The 14,601-nt window shown below is 38.8% G+C and overlaps 1 protein-coding gene across 1 annotated transcript in view; it reads left to right on the forward strand.

Moving 5' to 3' along the window:
* Positions 1-14,601, forward strand: part of LOC139660863 (collagen alpha-1(II) chain) — an 83,951-nt gene that overhangs the window by 54,746 nt on the left and 14,604 nt on the right. Inside the window, exons 36-49 of the mRNA XM_071539120.1 lie at positions 163-216; positions 4,625-4,669; positions 5,486-5,530; positions 6,131-6,238; positions 7,044-7,097; positions 7,399-7,452; positions 8,876-8,929; positions 10,286-10,393; positions 11,484-11,537; positions 12,017-12,124; positions 12,634-12,687; positions 12,890-12,943; positions 13,814-13,867; positions 13,962-14,015. Coding sequence (XP_071395221.1) covers positions 163-216; positions 4,625-4,669; positions 5,486-5,530; positions 6,131-6,238; positions 7,044-7,097; positions 7,399-7,452; positions 8,876-8,929; positions 10,286-10,393; positions 11,484-11,537; positions 12,017-12,124; positions 12,634-12,687; positions 12,890-12,943; positions 13,814-13,867; positions 13,962-14,015 — 900 coding nt within the window. The remainder of the gene's footprint in view (positions 1-162; positions 217-4,624; positions 4,670-5,485; positions 5,531-6,130; positions 6,239-7,043; positions 7,098-7,398; positions 7,453-8,875; positions 8,930-10,285; positions 10,394-11,483; positions 11,538-12,016; positions 12,125-12,633; positions 12,688-12,889; positions 12,944-13,813; positions 13,868-13,961; positions 14,016-14,601) is intronic.

A 14,601-nucleotide genomic window follows, 5' to 3' on the forward strand; every position in this document is an offset into this window, starting at 1 on the left:
TACTATGAATCGGTATAGAGAAATTATTATTCAGGCATGAACACAGTGGCTGTTGCCAATGCCAGTGAATCGAGACATTTTCAACCTTACTCTTATAATACTAACAACAACAGAAAAAAAAGACAACATAACAATGGTTTTGTTTTTGATCTTCTTCACTAGGGTGAGCCAGGGCTAAGAGGTTTACCTGGGCCTTTTGGGAAGCCTGGACCTCCAGTAAGTGTCCATATCTATCTTTCTATCTATCTATCTATCTATCTATCTATCTATCTATCTATCTATCTATCTATCTATCTATCTATCTATCTATCTATCTATCTATCTATCTATCTGTCTGTCTGTCTGTCTGTCTGTCTATCTGAGAAGATTATGTTGTAGTATGAAGATATGTACCTCTCTTCCCCTCCCGTTGCCATGATGGCAGCAGATCCCTTTCCTTTGTCTGGACCGATGGCTTTTCCTCTGTTTTTCAAGTTTCAGCTCGATTGCTGGTATGGTTATGAATGAAAATGGAAAGTTAAACTTTCATCTTGAAACATGTCAAACTAAATCAGTCCTCCTATTTTGGCTGGTTAGATGCTGGAATAGGAAAGTCCCTGTTCCATGCAAAGAGGCAGTTAAAGTAATGGGACTGGTATTGTGGTGTGTAACGTCCATTGCTGTGGTTGTAGACAGTCCTCCGTGTAATGTCGTTGGACACACTACTTGCTCTCTATGATACAGCTCACTCACATGGTTGCCCATTGCTGCGGTGATATCCATCAATCTGTCATATGGTACAGTCATACGGTATTGAGAAGGTCTCTTCTTCATTTGTTGGCAGGCACACTAAACCCCACATACAGTGATAAAGGAGTATGTTGCTCTGGGTTTGTGCTTTACGTTTTTGTGTTCATGTCTCTGAATACAGCTGTTGAATGAAAGAAGTTGAGAGCTTGCTGAGCTTTAGACACATCCTCAGATTCAGATTTTATATCAGGGACATCAATGCAGTGACTTGAGTACAGACATCATGAGAGTATGGTTGAAACAAGCCTGTGAGCTTTGTCTCCATTTGATTCATATTTTGTCCACAAACTTGGCTAGAGTGCTGGCCTCATCATCAAGATTCACATCTCTTCCACCCTTTTGTGCTGCCCTGTCAGGAAACTCATTATTTTGTTTTTGGGATGTCTGTTGTTGACTCTACATGTCTGCTCCACTCCAAGTTGATCCAAACAAGAGGAGTTCAACTTGTTTAAATCAGGAAGCTTCAAAGCCAGTGTGTTCATCTCAGCGGAGCTCTGTCAAGTTCTGCCCAGGCTGTTTTCACATACTTTGATATCGTTATCCTGGTTGTCTTTCTTTTGAAATTTGGTAGCTTTGTGATAATAACCTGTTAAGCAGTGTGAGTGGTACTTAATTGCAGCCATGTCACCTGCACTCAGTTTTGCTGTTAGTCGCTCATCTTGCAAGTCTGTAACACATTTTCTGACATCTACTTGAAAAGTATTTGCCTCATGAAGAGGCCAGGATAACCTCTACTCTGTTGTCTTTAGTGTTTTGTTTTTTTTAAATTTTAGATACTGTATGGTTATATGCCATTATTTGTAGATGCCATTATTTGTAGGCTACTGATTGTATTGTATTTACTTTTTTTGTCCAGTATGTGTGTCCAATATTTCTGAAATGTATACTATGGGCGAAATAGCGAATGTTAGTAAAGTGAATGTTAGTAAATTAAATCTAAAATTCTATGTGTACAAGACAGGAATAGGAAATGGTCTTGCTACTGTAGCATTTAATAGCATCTGTTATTAGCTTGTCTGACAATGATTTACTGTTAAGGCCAATATCCACCGGACACATTTTTGATCCAGGTTTGTGCCCGTCCATTCTTTTTCTGCTTCTGGTCTATTTTTTTCTGCAGTTGTGAGTCATGGAAACACGCTATTTTGATTTGTGTCATATCTATACACAGTAATCTATTCAGACAGGTCTCTGTATGCTCCAGTGGCCCAGAGACCCAGAGGCCTTATTTTAATGAATTGTCCTACACTGAGAGCACCGATCAACCTTTGTGGAGTGGCTGAAGCATGATATATCTTCTTCTCAAACACAATAATCTATCAAATGTATTATATGATCTCTTTATTTATTGCAATACAATTACGAAACCAACGTCTTTCACACACATTTTCAGTGTTGGGAAATGCTAAAAAAACAATTGTGTGTATAGTGTTTGCATACCTGTTCAGATCATTGAGAGATTAGGTGGCACTGAAAAGGTTAAACTGAAATAAACAATGCCCTCTGCTGGACACTGTCAAAATAAGCCCTTTAACATGGAAAAGCTGCCAAAAAAGTCTTGTTTAGAAATAGGGCATTCAGCACTGCTGGTCCCAGACCTTTTCACACTGCCGTTGGGAAACCACCAAATTGCAAGCATGTACCCTATCATACACACAACCAGGGACTGCTCTTGTTACCTGATAACAGTTGAGACTTGTAGCAGTGGTTCACACACAAAAACACTCTGTAGACTAAATTACTTGTAACGTCTTGTATTGAAGGCGGCGCAGGGGAGGAAAGAGTAAAGACATTTCAGCCCGAGGCCTTCCTCCGTGTGTCATGAAGTTGTCTTGTGTGGCTCAGCCTGTTTAAAGCAGGTGGTAATTGAAGCATTAGGCAACTTGATGGTGAGGCAACATTAGGCTACATGCACAGAAACATAAGTTATATCACAGTAGATGAAGCCAATATTAAAATATACAATGTATATTCTCTTACAGTCATGTGAATTAATACACTTTGTTCTGGTTTCCTGATACACTGTTCTATACATTGGCATTCTATATTGATCATATAGAGAGCAGGTAAAAAAGATATACAATGTACAATTATTCAGATATCTACATCATTATGCACTGGACATTAACATTGTTAAAAGATGTAGCTAATAGCTGATTTCCTGAATATGCCATTATTCCTTACACTGAATACACTGATGTTCTATGCAGACTGTACTAAGAAACAGACACAATTAGGAGTTATACAAAATGTGTAAATTATTCAGACATCTACATCCATATGCACTGTGTTATCAGTATAAATATAGTATAAGCAATATCATTCAAAGATCTAGGCCTATCTGATGCCATCTGGTTGTTAAATTCACTTTAACAACACCTCTAACGAAAACATAAAGAAAATAGTTAAAGACATAATATGCATCCCGAAGCAATGAACTTATCCAGAACAGCAATAGGTCTGAGGCATGGTCAAGTTTTCACTTGTAACAGAATATTAATACAACTGTTTTTTTAGGTGACAGAATATAGTTGCAACATCAGGCGCAAATCATCATAAAACAAGTATATACAGTCAAGCTATTGACATTGTAGGGAAATGTACTGTATTGTGAAGTAGTATTGTAAAGGAAAATTAGTCAAATCAAATTCTCCATTTAGATTTACAGGAGACATTCCGTTTCGTCTCTTCTACTTCTTCTCATTGCAGTAGTTTATTATAAACATCTCTAGCTGTACCTGGGTGTTTTCAGTCGTTTATTAGCTAGATCTCCACTTTTACATGAGCGTGTCATAATAGCAGTGTATTGTAATAGATTAACTTTGTGACCGAATTCAAGGAAATGTTTAGCAACTGGTGAGGTGACATCTTGGCTGCAAATCGCTGATTTGTCTTCCCCAATATGAGTTTTAAGTTGGCGGCATGTTTTCCCCAAATAGATTTTTGAACAAGGGCATCGTAGACATTTTGATAATGTAAGTGATGCACCCTTTCATATACAAAACCAGCCGCTGCATTTGTTGCTAGGTAACAAAAAAGGAGCATGGGGCTTGGTGGTTTACACCAACATAAAGGAAGTTTTGTTCAGCTTGTAGATGCTTCTCTTGAAATCTAAAACTATTCTGAACTAGTGGAAAATGCAGACATTTACAGACAGATGCACTCTGTTAATAATGTTAGCAAGTCAGTCATCACTTGACAGTCATCAGCCCTTGAAATTAGGCTGTAATGATGTTAAATGATTCACTGAAGTGCAGCTTTCTGCCAAGGCTTTGAAGACTGAGAGGAATGACAGCAACAAATTAGACACATCTCAAGTATTCAACATTTTTCTAAGAAAGCTAGAGATTCATTTTGAATAATTTGTTGCCAGTTTAATAATAAATGTCCATGCACTGTCAAAGGGAACTGTATTTTTTGGTTTTCTGTTTGTCATATATTAATATTAATATATAATACTGATGTTTGTGGTTCTCTTAAAACTGTCATTTCTTTGTATTTTTTTGTATTATATCATTGAATACACCATTACATGATAATGACCATTTTCTTCAGTTTATCATGTTCAGTTCACCAGATATGAAGGAAAAACCATTTGCTGGTTAAAGTCCACCACAGCCAATCAGTGCCATTTTTGCAAAGGCTCCAATTCTGAAAATGTTCAAGGAGACAAAGTGGACCAATTATATCAATTTCGGTGCTTTTCCAAAAAGCCGAAAGATTTGGCCTTTTTATGGCCTGTTTCCATGAACAGTTTTAGTCACAGCTTGCATAAGGGAGTGAGTAGTGGGTACGATTAGCATGTTTTGACTTGTCTTGACTTTGTTTTTGTCAGGGTCTGCCAGGCTCTCAGGGAGAGAAGGGACCCAAGGGACCGCAGGTGAGAATAACCTTTACTGGGGCAGTTTGTACCTGTGGACAGTGAGAAGTGAACTGAGTACTTTATTTCCCACATATGTGACCTATTCTAAATTAGTTGGACATAGAGTGGTATGCCAGCGGTTTGCAGTCCATTCATTACAATATAATATTATACAATAGCTTCATTGTCCCGAAGGAAATTCAGCTTGCAAGGCCAAAACAGTAAACATAATGTGCATCATATACAATATCACACACAATGGTGGGCAGCAAACCACACTTTCACAAGTTAACAACATTCACAGGTGAATTATCATTCTGGTCAGTCTAGTAATGAGAAAAGCCAACAGCAACAAGTTAAACAACTTCCACAGCTTTAAATATTCCGAGCTGTTTATTGCTGAAAAGGAGAGAATGCAGCCTTACGTAATACACAGTATGAACAATAGTGAACAGCATTAATACAAATTTACCACGATAACAGTTAACAGCCCAGCCCGGTCCATTTCTGTGCCTGCATTACAACGCCCATTTCATGTCCTCCTCTACTGACTGATACAGTGTGTCAGATGTAATGTGTGAAGGGTTTAGTCTCAAATGTTACAGTGTGTCCACTTTTCAGAAAAAAAAACAACATTACTTCATGTTCTTCATTCAATATCTGTAAAATGTCATAGATCCAGTCTGAGGGAATATTAGCAATTTGAAAACCAAGGACTTAACTAAACTTACCAACTATTCTTCAAAATGCACCACATCATACAGTATTTGTTTCAATTTTGTGCCACCAACAATTTGTGAGAATAAGTGATGCAACTCTTCTTCTTTCTCACAGGGTCGACTTGGAGATGTCGGACCCAATGGGATACAGGGCCTACCAGTAAGTTACAGTGCTCAGGGTGAATTCATTTACACCCACTTACCAATGTGTGTGTGTGTGTGTGTGTGTGTGTGTGTCTGCCTGTGTATCTGTGTGTCTGTTTGTATGCATGCATTTTTATTAGGGCTGTAAATTGCCCCTTGAAATTCAATTTGACCATGAATTGACTGAAATGAGTCAAATTCGACTGAAATTCAATTATTAATGAAACAATTTACATAACATCGGGCACAGTGAATCGAAAATGTATTCTAAACAGAGAGAGATTCTATTCAGAGTCAGTTCTCAAAATGTAGATTTGCCGTTCAGTTTCTTGAAAGATGTGAGCTGGTGATTTGCTTTAAATTTGCAAGAGAAGATAAGAGTAGATGGGTGTGCCTTTCATTTTACTGAAAGGAATCTAAATGTCTTCCAAACATCACTTCTTGAATTAGGAAGAGTTGTAGTCTTTGTGTGTGTGCATGTGTGTGCTAACAACAATCCAGGTTGTAACTCAAATTCATGATGATTTTTTGACATGCGACTGGAATTCGACCACTGAAATCCATTCTGACAGCCTTCATCTCTTTGCCTGTGTCTTTTTTTTCTGTTTATTTCCAGGGTCTTGCCGGTCTCCCAGGTGCTGATGGGGCGATCGGAAAACCAGGACCCAGGGGAGGCAAAGGGCCCCCAGGGCCACAGGGGCCAGACGGGCCCCCGGGAATCACAGTGAGTGGGTACTTACCATCGACTGCTGTTCTACCAAATGTTACTTGAGTTTTACATACCTCAAAAAAGATAAGATAATAGGTAATAAAAGATAATAAGATAGTAGATAATAAAAGACTAATAAAATAATAAAAAACGAATAAATTAAAGAAGATGCAAATCCTTCTATCATACCCTATAGAAACAGGTGTCTGATATTACACATGATTTGTGTATCACAAATAAGAACCAACAAAATTATCAGTTGCCAATTTTTTATACAACAGTGCATCAGAATTGACAGAACACTACCCATCAGGACAATTATTAGTTTAATATTTGCTCGTTTTAACCAGTTAACCAATAAACACCAGTAACTAGAAGATACTTGTAATTTGCAGTATGCTGTATTTTTCCAGGAAATTAAATATTTTGCTTTAAGCGTGAAACCCAAAAGAAATATATCAGACTGAAACTTGTAAATTCGAATTAACTTGAAGTCTGGTTTGCGTAAGCGGATTCAAGAAAAGATGAAAATGAACACTACTTCACAGAGTGATATGTTGTGCCAGTAGTAACATGACAACATTAGAGCCATGGATTGCTCCACTGTGGTCCCATTTACCATGGATATCACGTAAAAAATATCATATGACCTCACATGCTTATGCATTATATCAAGATCAACTACTCCAGGGCCCAGAATACTAATATATGAAAGCATAGTAGAGTCATAATAAAGTGGGTGTAATCAGTCAGCTTGACACGGATCTTGTGAATCTCCTTACTCGGCTGTTTTACAGCATGCGTGTTGTTTTCCCCCCAGGGTGAACAAGGCGCTGATGGATTATTAGGAGCAGCAGGGGAAAGAGGAGACAAGGTAAGCTCATATGTTGATCCTGTAATGTGAATGTCTTCTTTATAACGCTCTGTTTGAGCAATAAAATGTAAAGTATTCTCTTTTTATGCTTTGTAACTCTGTATTTATTCTCTCTTCTTTACACGTTATTGTCTCTTTATTTATCTTATGCTGTATTTCTTATCTACTGCCTTATATACCTTGTGTAAAGCGCTTTGAATTGCCTTTATGTACGAAATGTGCTATATCAATAAACTTGCCTTGCCTTACCTGTGTAAGGTTTTGTTGGGCTCACTTACTGACCTGTCATGGTAACCTGCAGGGTTTGCCTGGACCAGCTGGTGATGAAGGTCCAACAGGACAAGACGGACAACAGGTTGGTAAAGTTTTATAGAAGAGAAAGTTCAAGCATTCTTTTATGTACCAGAGTTTTAAAAAAGAGTTATTTCTATGGCTACCCTACAATTTCCATCAGTGCTCGGCTACGCTTTATTTATAGAGCTCTTTTCAAATTAAAGTTACAGAGTGCTTCACTGAACAGCAGAGATGGAAAACTATAAAAACAGCCCATCTTAAAAAACAGCAGGAATAAAATAAATAGATAATAAAATAACAATAAACAAGAAAATGATAGCACTTCTAAACCCAATCTAAACCGAAAAGCTAAGTAAAAGCAAGTTTATAAAAGTCTGCTTTAGAAGTGATTTAAAAGAAGACACTGCAGCAGCTTGTTCCACCATATAGGGTCCTTACTGAGATTTTCCAGATTTTCAGCCTGGATTTTGGATCCTGCTCAAGCATCTCAGGCTGAAGTTTGGCTTGGAGAAGATAAAAATGTCAGAGATGTAGCTAGTGCAGCACCAGCCTTGTATGTGATCAGTAAAATCCTGAAATCAATTCTAAAATTTACTGCCGACCAGTGTAGAGAAGCCAAATTAGGTCTTACATCACATCACATCTCTTACATTTAGTTAGAAGCCTTGCTGCTGAATTCTGTCCGAAATTTAGATGAGAGAGAATCCAGACTGAGACAGGAGTAAAGATTGCAGTTGTCCAAACAAAATGATATAGAGGCGTGGATCACCTTTTCGAGGTCAGAAAAGGACAAAAAAAAAAAAAAAAAATCTTACTTTGGAGATGGATTTCAGCTGGAGGAAACAACTTTCTTTATTTGATCATGAAAATAGAGGTCTGGATTAAATATCACTCCCAGGTTTCTAGCAGCAGGCTTAACATAAGGTGAGAGACGACCAAGGTGAGACTGCAGCTGCTTAATGGATTTGGGAGGGCCAAATAAAACAAAGCGCGGCCCGATTTTCATGAAACTTCATGGAAGGGTGTAGCATGGGCCAAGGAAGAACCCATTAAAATTTGGAGCAGATCCGTATATTGGTTGCGCTTGCACATTTGCATATCATAGAAGACTGGACTATAATTGGCCTTGACGGAGGTCTGCTAGTTGTCATTGTCATTGGGGGTATGCCATACAATGAGAAGACAAACCAAACGTTAAAAAAAAAAATTAAATCAAAAAATCAATTAGCATTTATCAAGGAGACACTGGTATTCTCTCCAACTTGCGTAGCTGCTACTGGATAATTAGATATATGGACTGTTGTGATGAGAAAAGTTGTATTATGCTGGGATGTGTTTTTTTTATGCACTGTATGCATTTGTTTGTCTTTGAAGATTGTTTTGTTAATAAATAAATAAAAACTATATTATCTGTCTACATTCACAGGAGCACAGTAGACATTTTATCAGTCAGTTTATGATTGTTCTGACTTTTTCTTATCCAGGGTCTGCCTGGCCAAACAGGAGTGGAGGGCCCGCCTGGAAGGAAAGGGGACCAGGTCAGTGATAGCAGCCGCACGACTCCTGAGTCTTTGCCTCACTGTTCCTTCACTCCGCTAGCAACTTGGAAAATAGTCACTTTGTTTGTACAACCAAAGAAGCAGCAGTTTATGGTGGCCAAGGTGACTTTGTTACCTTGTTTGTTGGTACAGAATAGATGGTTGCAGCTCAATTTTGGCAGATAAAACCCTTCAGCAACCAGCCATGTACTAGCATTGCTCTATGCCAGTGATTCTCAATCTTTTTTCATATCAAGGACCCTAATTTAGTCCACATTAGGGCCACGGACCCCCATTTGATTAAGTTTATCCTTTCTGACCCAAATCTGAGAATATTTTTATTGTTAGATGTGATTTTGTCCAGAATTCCAAGAATACCTGTATTGTATGTAGAGAGATAAGAGTGAAATTATGATCATTCATTCTTCTACATTCTCTAATTGTGTTAACTTCTTGTAAATGAAATAATGCTGAAGTTTAAGAATTCATCAATTTGCTGGGGACCCCCTGAAACCACCTCAAGGTCCCCGGACCCCACATTGAGAACCATTGCTCTATGCCGCCCAAAAGGTGCGTTTTCACAGAGTCGTAATTTCACACGAAGGATCGTGCTGCTTCCCAATATTGGACGCTTGATTGGTGTGCCATATGTTTCTCCTCCATGACTACAGACAAACCAATAAACACTTCCTGGCTGCACCTGATTGGACGAACACTTTCGCTTGTTGAGCTGTCCTTGGTATCTGCCAGGACTTTTTCAAACTGGAAAAACATGGCAGCTTGTTTGGAAACTTTCTCTTATATTACGAAAATAGTTCACCGAAATGTGTTTCTGAAAACATTTGAGGCAAGAAATTAATCTATATCCATTTTGGATCGACAACGCCTAGTTTAAAAGTTTGTACACAAGTTTCGGGAGGCAGGGAGTCACGCTGGACGCCCCTGATTTGCATAGAGATTTTGCAAGTAGACTAGACCTCAACTTTATGCAAATGTGGAGCAGCCAACGTGACCATGGATGTATTAAACTAGAACGTGACGCACCGTCTCTTGAAACACGCTACCAGAATGCATTGCGCGGCGGCTTACATAGAAAACTGAATGGTAATTGTGGAAATGAGGGAACCTGTGAAAACACACTGTAATGCTGCAGCCCTGTAGACACTACAGCTTAAACTGTAGTATGGCGGTGTGGGTGCTTGTTAGAGTTAGAGTTATGTGTGTTTAACAGTCTAGATTGATCAATTTAACACTGAAAGGAATCCTCAGTAGGGAATTACACTTCAACCCATGTCTTTAAAACCTGCAGTCAACAGTTGTATCTCAGCTCCTGCCTTCTCCTGGCATGTGTGACAGGGCGACCCAGGGGCTTGTGGGAAACTTGGTCCTCCAGGGATTCCAGGAGACAGAGGACTTCAGGGTCTCAAAGGCCTGCAGGGACCTGCTGGACCGCTGGGTAAAGAGGTAGGTGCACTCATCTGACATTTGTCCAAGGTTGGGCAAAGACGCTTTTGTGACCCCCGGTCCAGATGCTTGAGCTATACTGAAAATCTGTTTTTTAACCTTCATTTTCACAGAGAAGGTTTGGAGTTGAATAGCATGCACGTTGAGGAGTGCATTCTGTTTGTAAGCAATGTCCTGGTTCACATTCATACACATTCACATCTGTAACCCTAAACTAATATCTAATAAATTGTTTTAGTACATTTTTATCACTCTAACATTTCTAGCCAAAATTTTGTGTGTGCTCCTTCAAATATGTATTAAAAATTATTTGAAAACCATCAAACCACCATCACTGTTACATAAACCATGAAATTAAAATGTCCTGATGTTATGATAGCGATAGCGATGCTTGAGCATTGCTTGTCTGCATTTCAATGACACCATCAAGGGGAAGGATCTCTCCCTCATTCAACCTGCAGCTGATGAAATGTGTGATGTACAGAATTGGCAACACAAACTTTATTTCACCATTGAAACAGAAACAGAACTTCCACTTTCAAAGCATTTGGAAGCAACTCAAAACATAAAGCTGCGCTGCAAGCTCATCAGCATGTTATACAAATAATTAATCGTCTATTGTGTTGCCGACAAAACAATTATGTGAGCCAATAGAGTGTGTAATTCCTTTATAAATTATTTATTGCCACTTTTTCTATTAGTGTTTTTGCAGTTTCTGTTTGAATGTAAAAAGCCATCTTGAAAAACAATATACCATAGGTCACAAAAGTGGTGAACAGTGTTTGTAAGGAATGAGTTTTCTATGGACAGTTTTATGGATGAATAGGATTTGTGTTGGCTCGAAGGATTGACCTTGGTTTTAAAGAACAAAAATGTCCCCGGTTTTGCTTCAGAACACATAGTTCTTTTTTTTTTTTTGACTAATAGTGCAGTGAAGCAAAAAGAACAGTAAGGAAAATATGAGAAAAATAAAATAGAAAAGAAATACATTGAAATCGATCAATTGAGGGTTTCTTTTTTTTTTCTGTCCTAATTCTGATACACACTAAGGCAGTCACCTAACTCCAGGTTTGTGTTCACTGCACCCTAGGGTGATGTTGGGCATCCTGGTGATGCTGGTGACCCTGGACCCGAGGGGGACAAGGTAAACTTGATTGCTATATTAACGGAGCCAGCAGTGCATGCCTTTCCTTTATTATAGCTGATTGCTTGTTAATGTTTGTTTTGCTCCTTTTATTTTGCAGCACTTTGTAATTTGAAGAAAAGTTCTGTGTAATATAGTTATTATTATAGTTTTCATATGCATATTTATTTATCTATTTGTTCATAATGTGAATGTGTTGGGGTGTATGTATCATACAGTTTCTTAAATGTATTGGGCTGCCATTTTTGTCTTTTTGCCAGGTATTGTATGATGCATCCTATAATAACATTTACTCCATTTACCCCTTTCCATCAAGGACCACGGTGGAAATAAGCTTTAATTGTCTAATAAATCAAATAAATGTCAGAATGGATAATCTAATATTCTGTTCGCCTAGAGTGGTCATGTAGTGTGTGGTTAGTAAAGTTTGACAGGCTCTGAGTGTTGGTTGCAGTGTTTGACCCGACTGTTGTCTGCAGGGTGATGTGGGACCTTATGGGCTGTCTGGTAGAGAGGGTCCTTGGGGTGCACTGGGCGAGAACGGAGAAAGGGGCCCTAAAGGGGAGAAGGGCCACATTGGACTATTGGTGAGCACAACTTTACTCATCATCAAACCACAATCCTAACAAGACCCTCAAATGCCATCATTTCATTTGTTTCAGTACATTTTGATCGATTTGTTGAATTTTTGTTTGAAATGTATCTGCTCAAGTGAGTCATTCATATTATTTCAGGCATTGATCATTACAGCCATAATATCTGGGAGGGCATTATGTGACACTTGGCTACCCCACATTCTTAGCTGAATCTCAATTGAACCCGTAAACATAATAAATATTGTCCTGTTAGAGTATTATGGCTTTCATATAACAGTTACCAATGGAAGTAGTGAACATAAATATGACTAAGAAAAAAGGAGAAAAGATGACAGATCTCTAACTCAGGTCAGATTTAGCGCACCAACCAGATCCATTTGTAATAAAGCACAGCTGCCTGAGGTTTATGGGAATTATCAGCTGCTGAAACCAGCTTTTGTAACAGTAAACCATAGTTGTGCCTGTGCTGCTCCTCATGTCACGTTCATCTGCTTGAACAGGGTGAGCCTGGGCTGATGGGTGAGGTGGGACCTGCAGGTTTGACGGGGTTACAGGTGAGTCACTTCGGATGACAGTTCTTCACTGAGATGAACACTTCTCAGCTATGATTGACAGTCATTGATCCTGCTGACTCATGTTGTTTTTTGTTTTCCTGTTGTCAGTGTCACACCAGGCATCTTTATACATTTCCAAACCATTGTTAGTGTCTGTAGTGTTTCTGCACAGGCTGAATGTGGTGTGATGTGCTTGTTTTAGGGAATTACAGGCCCCAGGGGACCACCAGGGCCAGATGGGCCCCAGGGACAGAAGGTAACGAGCAAGCCGTCGCCATACACTCATAACCTTGTTGCTAATAAGTCTGTTATTGAAGTACAAAAACAAAAGATTGTCAGGCTTGCTTTGTAAAACCAATTTGCTGCAAACTGATTGCCTTGTTCCTATGAGTATGTTCATTCTTTTATTAAAATACAATAAATAAACAATAAGGTCCTTCTCTAATTGCTCACCTTAGACAAAAATTGTATGCAAATCAATGTAAATGTTTCATCTAAAGAAAACTTCCAAGATATCAAGTCATCATGTCAACCTACTCTGTATCAATGCTTTTCAAGCAGCTGATTTCACTGATTAACACACCTTCAACCAGAGAGGAGGAACTTATCAGTAGTAGCTCACAGTAATCAGTAATGTGCGTTTACAAGCACATTATATTGTTAAGGTCTTAGTCGGGATATGGCGTTTACATGGAACAATCAGTAACCAGTTATTTCATATACCTGTATACATGGAGATAGTCTAACGTTCTACAGTTTTCCTGCTGTGTTCATCAGTGCCAAGTTACTCCATGGAAAAAGCGCTTGAGTGTTTACATGCCGGAATATACCGGTTAATGTTGACATATCCCAGCTAGCTATTTGGGTTTTTCATATTAGGGAAAATGGCTTATCCAGCTTATGGTAAACAGGATATAGCATTTACACACACCAACTCATAAACAGAATATTTGAGTATCCTGAATATAATCCCTACCCCTCCAGACGCCTCATCACACACTTCTTTTTTTTATAATGTACTCCCTCTCTGATTCTGTCTACTTTCATACATTAACTCCCATGCTCTGTCTCTCTTTGAATATTTCTCTGAATGAAAAAAAAAACCCATCTTCATCCATGTCTCCAGGGGGAGTCTGGGTCCACAGGAATGACTGGACCCTCTGGGTTTGGAGGACCTCAGGTAAACTTCCTTCTCATTAATCATTTTGTACCACACAGTGTGTATGGGGCAAAGCTCTTTGGCTCCAACTGTTTTCCCTTCATCATGTTCACAGGGAATTTCCGGGGCACCTGGTGTCAGAGGTGACGCAGGGAGGCTAGGACCACCTGTAAGTGTCTCCTGCTATTATGAAACTACTCACTTTGCTCTATTTGGTTTCTATTCCACTAAAGCTATCCTTAAAGGAATAGTTCACCCAAAACATGAAAAATCTGTCATTATCTACTCACCCTCATGCCAGTTGAAACCGAGGTGAAATTTGTTAGTCCATATATCACACAGGGAGGCTGCCAGCACAACTCTGTAGCAGCCTTCTCCAAAAATACTAAAGTCAATGGCGATCTGTTCTTTAGAGTTCCAAAAAGAGTAAAAAAAATGACCATTAAATTACTCCATACAGCTTGTGCAGTAAAAACAAACTCTTCTGAAGCCAAATGATCGCACAGTGAGAGGAAACTTCTGCTTTACTCCTGTTAGAAGGCCCTTACAGTATTGCTACAGTTTAATATGCTGCCTGTTAGCCTGCTAGCTCGCTCACTGAGCCAATATATTGAGATAGCAACAGGTGAAAAAAATATTTTGGCAGAACTAAGGATTGTGGCATTTTTTTTGTCTGCCTGATGGTTAGTTGATGAATTGAGATAGCAGCAGGAGAAAAAAAAATAGACACAAGAGAATCCAGATTTTTGTTTTCT

This window comes from Centroberyx affinis, unplaced genomic scaffold, assembly GCF_046629955.1.
Source record: "Centroberyx affinis isolate AG114_WGS23_722 - 3 ecotype Tasmania unplaced genomic scaffold, CSIRO-AGI_Caff_v1 ptg003406l_1, whole genome shotgun sequence".
NCBI classification, from domain to species: Eukaryota; Metazoa; Chordata; class Actinopteri; order Beryciformes; family Berycidae; genus Centroberyx; species Centroberyx affinis.